This window comes from Salvelinus namaycush, chromosome 37 (assembly GCF_016432855.1).
Source record: "Salvelinus namaycush isolate Seneca chromosome 37, SaNama_1.0, whole genome shotgun sequence".
Lineage (NCBI taxonomy): Eukaryota > Metazoa > Chordata > Actinopteri > Salmoniformes > Salmonidae > Salvelinus > Salvelinus namaycush.
In genome coordinates this window covers 17,504,716-17,513,933 of record NC_052343.1, presented here as the reverse complement: position 1 = coordinate 17,513,933, position 9,218 = coordinate 17,504,716, and the positions used below count along the sequence as shown (strand labels likewise).

Here is a 9,218-nt window from a genome sequence, read left to right as displayed (position 1 = left end):
TGTGAAGTTGCTGGATATTGGCGGGAACTGGAATCCAGAGCATCCCGAACATGCTGAATGGGTGACATGTCTGGTGAGTATGCAGGCAATTGAAGAACAGGGACTTTTTCAGCTTCCAGAAGTTGTGTACAGATCCTTGCGACATGGGGCTGTGCATTATCATGCTGAAACATGAGGTTGATAGCGGAAGATCAATTGCACGACAACGGGTCTCAGGATCTTGTCACGGTATCTCTGCATTCAAATAGCCATTGATAAAATGCAATTGTATTCATTTTCCGTAGCTTATACCTGCTCTTACCATAACCCCACCGACACCACGGGGCACTCTGTTCACAACGTTGACATCAGCAAACTGCTCACCCACACGACGCCATACACGCTGTCTGCCATCTGCCCGGTACAGTTGAAACCGGGATTCATCCATGAAGAGCACACTTCTCCAGCGTGCCAGTGGCCATCGAAGGTGTGCATTTGCCCACTGAAGTTGGTTAAGATGCCAAACTACATTCAGGGAAAGATCCCGGTGAACACAAGCACGTAAATGAACTTCCCTGAGACGGTTTCTGACAGTTTTCAAAAATTGTACGCTCTCTCAACTTGAGACATCTGTGGCATTGTGTTGAGTGACAACTGCACATTTTAGAGTGGCCCTTTATTGTGCACCTGCGTAATGATAATGCTGTTTAATCAACTTCTTGATTACCTTGGCAAAGGAGAAATATTCACTAACAGGGATGTAAACAAATTTGTTCAGAAAATCTGAGAGAAGATTTTTGTGCATATGGAACAATTCTGGGATTTTTCTATTTCAGCTCATGAAACATGGGACCAGCACTTTACATGTTATGTTTATATTTTGTTCAGTGTATATTAAGAAATGTTTTGCACAAACGTTTTCAAATATATTGATTTAGGACATTGGTGCCCGCAACAAAACAAAAAAAGTAATAAGCATGACGTCTCTGAGTCAGGTAGTTGTTGGGCTGGTGTTGCTAAGCTTTTCATTCCTGACAATCTGATGTTGTGTGTTTGTCTCTCTAGGTACAGTACGTGTGTGTGTGTGTCTGTTGTGTATTTGTCTCTCTAGGTACAGTCACATGTTGTGTTCTGATTCTCTATAGTTAGTCACATGTTGTGTTCTGTGTCTCTATAGTTAGTCACATGTTATGTTCTGTGTGTCTCTATAGTTAGTCACATGTTGTTGTGTCTGTAGGTACAGTCAGCTGGTGCCATCCCTCCAAGCCATGCAATTCTCAGCTGCCACAGGCATCAGCCGCATCCTCATCATTCTGGGGCTGCTAAAGCCAGCCATCATGGGGGACAACATCGCTGAAGACCTCATACAGAGACAGGTGAGTCTGACTGAAACATCGCTGAAGACCTCATACAGAGACAGGTGAGTCTGACTGAAACATCGCTGAAGACCTCATACAGAGACAGGTGAGTCTGACTGAAACATCGCTGAAGACCTCATACAGAGACAGGTGAGTCTGACTGAAACATTGCTGAAAACCTCAAGGCGTTAGGTCCATCTTAAAGACCAAATGAACATATCTGGGGTCAGGTCAACAGCTCGTATGTTCTCAATGTCTTATTTTTAAAACCATGCATTTGAATGTGTGATTTTAATGTGCCTCAGTATACCTGCTGACACCAGAAATGAAATTCCCTATTCTGTTATTGGGCAGGAGGAGATGTCCAGGTGTGATGGTCCAACCTTGTTGTGTTGGAGAAAAATCTCTAACATAGCCACGGGATGGAGCTAGTGGTAGAGTAATGATCGTTCCTCAGGAGGGGAGAGAGAGAGAGGGGAGGGAGAGAGGAGAGAGAGAGAGAGAGGGGAGAGAGAGAGAGAGAGAGAGAGAGGGGAGAGAGAGAGGGCGAGAGAGAGAGGGGAGAGAGAGAGAGGGGAGAGAGAGAGAGGGGAGAGAGAGAGAGAGGGGAGAGAGAGAGAGGGGAGAGAGAGAGAGGGGAGAGAGAGAGGGGAGAGAGAGAGGTGAGAGAGAGGGGAGAGAGAGAGGGGAGAGAGAGAGGGGAGAGAGAGAGGGGAGAGAGAGAGGGGAGAGAGAGAGGAGAGAGAGGGAGAGAGGGAGAGAGGGAGAGAGGGAGGGGAGAGAGAGAGGGAGGGGAGAGAGAGAGAGAGAGAGGAAAGAGAGACTATTGATAACTGTTCCAGGTTAAAGTCTGAATGGTTTGTGAAAATATCTTGTTTCTATTTCCTGGAACTCACTTTTTGATAGCAACAGAGATTTCAGCTTTTGAAATACTACAGTTACCAAGGAGATAAGGACATCAAGTGAGTCATTTTGCTTCAATTGTAGGGAAAGAGAAACGGTTGGAGAGAGACAAGTGAAGATTATAATGCACACACACATTTAGTTTCAGGCCATGGTCCAATGTTATCATATGTCTTTGTGTTCTCAGAAGTACCTCCTCAGTAACCCAGCCCACCAGAGCAGTGCTGTAGATGAACATTTCTTCCTGAATGAAAGTGCTTCTCAAGTCAGGTGAGACCAACATACAGTACATGTGAATGTGATATCAAGCTGTCATCACACAATCATTTTGGATATGCTCTACAGTATATCCAAAATGTACAAGTGTAAAAGCAAACTTATTTTGAGATTTGTATGTAATGTTTTGATAATCTTTCAGGGAAATCTCCAAATTCAAACCCCTCTCCAGTAGGACTTCTGTGAGTGTGATTATTGGGGATTCTTTTGATGAGCAAATTCCTGCTCCTCTAAACCAAGTGAGTAGTGTACAACCTTCCTCCCTCCATTAGTCTGTCTAGTGGCTGGCCCAAATCCATCTCTCAATCTTCACCCTGAAGTGTGTACTCATGGGTAGGGTTGAAAAAATCCTAGAACTTTCAAGGTAGCAGGTAGCTGACTAGTGGTGGCTATTCAGCAGCCTGATGGTCTGGGGCTAGAAGCTATTGGCCAGTATGTTCGTTTTAGCCATGAAGCTCCTGTACTGCCCTCGTCTGATTCGTCACGCGGGTGGCTGAGGTTTCTTGATGGGACCGTTGATGAGAATGGAGGCGTGCCCAGCTTGGTTCCTCCTGAAGTCCACAATCACCTCTTTTGTTTTGCTGAGGTTGAGGGAGGGGTTGTTTACCTGGCACCACACCGTCAGAGTGCCTACCTCCTCCCTGTAGGCCATCTCGTCTTTGTCGGTAATCAGGCCTACTACTGTCGTGTCATCAGCGAACTTGATGATGGAGTTGGAACTGTGTGAGGTCACGCAGTCGTGGGTATACAGGGAGTACAGGAGGAGACTAATAAGATGCCCCCCGTGTTGAGGATCAGTGTGGAGGAGGTAATGTTGCATACCTTCACCACCTTGGGGTGGCCTGTCAGGAAGTCCAGGACCCAGTTGCATAGGGAGAAGTTAAGCCCCAGGGCTGTGAGCTCAGAGGGCGCTATGGTATTGAAGGCCGAGCTGAACAGCAACGGAACATATTCCAGTCCACGTGATCACAACAGTCTTGAAGCATGGATTATGATTGGTCAGACCAGTGTTGTACAGACCTGACCACCGGAACTTTCCTCTTGAGTCTTTGTTTGTAGGTGGGGAAGAGCAAAATGGAGTCATGGTCAGATTTACCAAAGGGAGGACAGGAGATGGCCTTATAACCGCGTCGAAAAGGTGTGTAGCAGTGGTACAGCGTAGAATCTCCGCTAGTTGGACAGTCAATGTCTTGATAGTATTTCGGGAGCACGGTTCTCCACGACAATGAACGCTGCCTCCGGGTACTTGGTCTCCAGTTTATTCAGGGTCCAATGAAGATCTTTGAGAGATTTTTTGGTGTCAGTTTAGGGCGGGATGTACATAGAAGTAGTGATAATAACTGAAAACTCTATTGGATGGTAAAAAGAGGGACATTTGATGACCAAGTATTCCAAGTCGTGAGTGCAGAAGCTTGCAAGTTTCTGTAAGTGTTCCCTGCCGCACTACTTGTTATTGGTCATAAAACAGAGCCCTCTGCCTTTGTTCTTGCCAGAGAGAGCCCTCTTCCTATCCGCTCGATGAACTGTCAAACACGCTGGTTGTATATAATCTGTTTGGATGCCAGAGGAAAGCCAGGTCACAGAAAAACAGAGTGTGTTGCAGAATCATACTCCCTCTGGAAGGAGATCCTCGCTCTGAGTTTATTCACTAATGATTGAGCATTGGAGAGTAGTATGCTTGGTAATGGAGGACGGGTCACCAGGCGTCTCAATGTCATTAAGACCCCCCCCCCCCCCACGTCTGCCTCTCCATCGGTGTCTTTATTTCCTGCTCTCTGATTGGACTCCCAGGCAACCCGGCGCCTCACCGAATAATCTAGACCATTGTTTCGCTATCTCTGGGAATTTGTGAAGGTTGGGTGGACGGTGACTACCCAGCGATTCATATTCCTGTTCTACTTGGGGGGGGGGGGGGGGTATGAAGTGATGCACAAAACAAACTGAGTAAGAACATTTTAGAAAAACACTAGAAATAGTAGAAACCTGCAATGTTTTGTAGGAGCTCGAGGTGATGCTCCATTCATTGCTGCCGTCTTAGCCAACACCTGCTCTAGTTCAGGGGGACTGCACTACTGTACAGTGCACACTTCGGGGAGAAAGGGGGTGGATGGAATTGGGATGATGCATATTGACTGTTTCTCACAGGGCCCTCAAACTCTAACTCAAATGAACATTGACTGACTATATGTGCTTCCATATCAGGTGGTGGCCCAGCTTCAGAAGACGTTACTGGAGCAGACTTACCCCTCGGCCAACCAGATCCATGTTAAAGGAGGGGACCGCAGGATGATCTACAAGAGGCCGTCTGTTGTTAGCAAACACCTGTCGAAGCTGGTGTCCCAACGGCAGTCCAAACAGCAGAGCCAATGACCATAGAGATCTATAGAAGACATCTAGTTCATATGCTCTAATTTCAAGGTTTGAATTCTGTGCCAGTGACACACTGATTCTGCTGCCAAATGTCTCAACTACACTCACAACTGGAAGATGAAGTCATGTCACAGAGGTTCCTTGTTTCTTTTTTTCAGGGATGATTTTTGACTGGAATATATTTGACATGTGCATGTCCACACATGAAACCGGTTTCAATCGATAGATTTTTTTGTATACTTTATTACAAGTACAAATATCAGACAGTTTTGCCTTAATGTTTGTAAATAAATAAAGTTTTCTGAATTTGTATCTGTGTGTTAACTCTACTATCTTTCTGGGATCTATTCAGTCTGTAAAACTGCAGCGTTACAGATTCCATGATATAATGTAAACGTGATGATGTAAAAGTAATTTCCGATTGAGCCGACATATGCAGTGTTGACCGTGAAGCGGGAACATTGACTTTAAATTTGATTCACGCTGTAAAACTGAATTTACGCAAAGCAGATTGAACAGAGCACTCTGTCCCTTATATCTAATGTACACATCCACTACACTGGTACTGTGTTGTAGCTTTGAAAGAAAAGACCAAACATCATTGGATTATCCTGAGGATTTAAGTTTAATTATGACACCACATCAAAATAAAAATTATTTCCAACAGTTCTGGAATTTTCTTCCATCCATATACATGCATAGCAACAACGTTTTTTAAGAAACTTTTTTCTCTCATAATTAGGACATTGGAATGATTATTTTACATCAGTATCCCGTCAATCAACCTCCAAACCCATCTTGTCCATCATCAACAGCAATAAATGTAATTCTTGTACAATTTTTTCCCCAAATAATATAATGCAGTACCCCTCGCATAATACTGCTTTCAGTAATGTTCCCTCATTTACAAAGTATTGCATCGAGAGCACATTTTAAAAAGGGAGACCAAAGTGTAGTTCACCAAACAGAAACATGAGTACTATACAAGAATGTTGCCATCCTCCTGAAAACATCCACGTCTGAGTTGAAGAAAAGAGACAGGGACACAGCCACATACGTATGCTAAGCCAAGTGTATGCCAAAACAGAAGATGCAGCTGGATTGTACCTGGCTATCCCACCAAAGGGTTAAGGCCAAGAATCAAGAGTCATGAATAGCAAAGCTGCAAATGACATTTAGGCATATACAAAAACTGTTACAGCAAATAAGAATAGACAAGTGCTTCAGTAGCTATTTTGTGTCTAAAATGCGTCTCATTTGTGTTCTATCGTTTCATTGAGCCTACATTACAGTGTAAACAATATGTGTGCTACACAATAATGACTATACAATAACATTACAAACAACTCTGATATAAATTTCATTTGAATTTTAAATTAAGATCACTACTATTAATACTGATTGTAAAATAAATAAATGTGAAAGTGGCACCAATATTACTCTGGATTCATTTTTTCTTTTTTAACCAATGATTTGCAATGAGGTGTTAAAATGATGAAAGAAGAAGCTTCTCTTGATTGTCCACAAGCAGCGTTTAGAACTGCGTGAGTGATGCATTATTCCAGACACGACTGTACCCAAACAGAAAAAAGGGGAGTGGGAAGGGACAGGAAAACTAAACAGGAACTAGTTTATTTCACATGCTCCGCAGCATGTGACGAACAGTAAAACTTCTTATGGGTAATAAAGTTTGATAGGTTGTTGAATTGGATGTCACAGAGGCGGCAGTACTTCCCGCTGCCCGGAGCCTGGGACGTCCCATTCAAACCCTTTGTCACCGTGGGCACCGTCTCCTCGGTCGGAGACTTGGACGCGGGCGACACGTTCTCGTTGGAGTCGGACGGGTTCTCCTCGCCCCACGTGGGTGAGGGGTGGCCGTCTTGCTGCTGGGGATTGTGGGATTGGTTATCCTGGTTGGGTGGGACGGGCCCCGATCCCGAGCGCTCCTCTGGCTTGTGACCGCCGTTGACTATCACCATGCCCCTGTTTTTGGGCAGCAGGGGCAGTGGCTCTTTGCTGGGGAGTGGGCAGCCGTTGGCAGCAGGCTGCTCTCTCCCCGTCTCTGGTCCCCCTCCATTAGTGCTCTGCTCCTGCTCGCTGCTCACCTCTCTCTCTCCCTGCATGACCAGCCCGCCGGCCACGTAATCGGTCGGCTTTATCCCGAAGTAGGGCGATATTTGCTCGGCACCTTTCATCTTCTTTATTGCGCCGGGATAAAGGCAGTGGGGCAGAAACATGTTCTCGTCTTTAGTCGGGGTGAGCTGAGCCTCGCTGAAGGGCTTGAGACCCGGCACTGGGCCCATGTGAGGGGGGAACATTCCACCCCCGTTCTGCACAATCATTTTATCATTGCCGTTCTTCTCACATTTCCCTGGGCTCTTATCGTAGGCGTCAGCAGGATTACTGCCTTCACTCTTCACCACGTCTGGGAACATAGTCTCACCACCGTGCTGCTGGGTGGCTGTGGCTGTTGTCACAGGGCAAAAGTTCTGTTTATGCGCTAGGTAGTTCTCCACTTTGTTAAAACTGATCTTGCACACTGTACATTCATGATAGTCTAACAGTCTTTTGGGGGACTTGGACGATGTCTTGTCATTGGGGATCGGCGAGCACTTTTTGCTGAGATCGATGGGTGCGTCCAGCTCCTGCTGGTCCATAGTGGTATTACTGTTGGGGGCCATGATAGACTTAGTGACGGTGAGGGAAGCCTCCAGGTGTTTGGGGACCATTCCTGGGAAGACGTCACAGCGAGGGTGAAAGCGGTCGGCCAGGCTCTCCACCGCCTCCTGGGACGTACAGGGGTTCGCCATAGGAGGGACCCCCAGGAACCCTGGCTGCCCAATGGAGGGTCCTCTTGGGTCCTGGTCTGGGAGACACATCTCGTACATCTTCCTGCGCTTGCGGGTCCTCATGGTCCTCTGCATGGACGGAACCTTGTTGGCGGACATGCGTTTCATGGGGGGGTCATGACGCGTAGCACAATAGTACTGCTTGTGGACCATGTAGGTCTCGTGGCGGCTAAAGGTGATATTGCAGGCCGCACAGGAAGTCTGGTTGGGGTCGTTGACGTCAGTCTCCACCAGAGGCGTGTCAGTGGGGCTCTTCCCCTCCACCGCCTGCTGCTTCCCGTTCAGCCTCTCCTCCATCCCGGTCGGGGTGGTGGAGACCTTCTTCACCTGCCCCGGGAGCTCCTTCTCTGGGCCAGGGCCTTTCACTGCCCCTCCTGCATTGATCATGTCCAGAACACTTTGAGAGTTGACTGACAAACAGGCCGACTGCATCAGGTGGCTGTCGGTGACCTCAGACGGGTGGCATCCGGTGAGCATACTGACTGAGCTGTGGCCGCTGTTGGGGCTCACGGCCTTGTCTGAGATGCTGGAGAAGTCAGGCGACTTGGTCATGTGCTGCCAACGACTGTTACAGTAGTGCTTTTTGTGGACCAGGTAGTTTTCCAGGTTGTTGAAGGTGATATTGCATTCGAAACACGTGGCCCCTTTGGGGATGAGGGGGCTGTAGATCACCGGAGGGTAGACAGTGTTCCCTCCGTGGCGTAGCCTCCGGTGCACCAGCTCTGACATTTTAGCCAGAATCTCAGAAGCCTGCGGGACGACAGAAATGTCCTGGGAGAAAGCGAACTGGGACAGGAAGGGCCCCATGGGGTAGGTGGGGCCCATGTTATGCTGAACGGGAGAGGAGGCCAAGCGGGGGCTGGAGGGCTCAGACTTGATCCGGGTGTAGGAGAAGCTGGCCTTACTGCCCGGATGGCCACCGTCCCCCTTCAACCCTGACAGCATGGGCTTTTTCTCAGCCTTCTCCAGCTCGCTGTCAGTGGTGGCGTCCTTGCTGAGGGATCCTTTGGGACTCTGTAGGGCTTCCTTCCGGTTGGCCAGCTCGACGCGGGCCGCCGCCTGCTGCAGGGCTTCCTCCGCTCCCCTGGGGGAGTGCTCGCTGTCGCTCTCCCTGTGAAGTTTGCTGCCACCGCCGTGGCCATGGTGGCTGTGTAAGTCCTGATGCTGCAAGAGTTCCCTGTGGTTCTGAAAGCTGATATGGCAGTGATTGCATCTGAAGGCTGCCTGTGACAGGTGAGAGAGGATGTGATGTTGGAATGTAATAAGAGAATCCGCCGTGTAGTTACAGATTGTGCATTTCAAGCTGGTGCCAGGGGGGAGCGTCTCTTCCATTTTGACACCTGTTAGGGAGATAAAAGGACACTATTGAGATTCCTCGTCGCCTTCCCACTCTGCCTTAATGTTAACTACGGCTACGATCAAAACCTGATGCATTATGCCAAGCTTACTCCCAACCCTCCTGATTTCTGGTTGGGCTGAAAGC

General features: G+C 47.7%; 1 protein-coding gene across 1 annotated transcript in view; it reads right to left on the bottom strand.

Annotated features, from left to right (window-relative positions):
- Positions 1 to 5,492: 5,492 nt before the first annotated feature.
- LOC120031201 (zinc finger protein ZFPM2-like) overlaps positions 5,493 to 9,218 on the bottom strand; it is a 96,136-nt gene continuing 92,410 nt past the window's right edge. Inside the window, exon 6 of the mRNA XM_038976840.1 lies at positions 5,493 to 9,075. Within this exon, the coding sequence (XP_038832768.1) occupies positions 6,518 to 9,075 (2,558 nt within the window). The 3' untranslated portion in view covers positions 5,493 to 6,517. The remainder of the gene's footprint in view (positions 9,076 to 9,218) is intronic.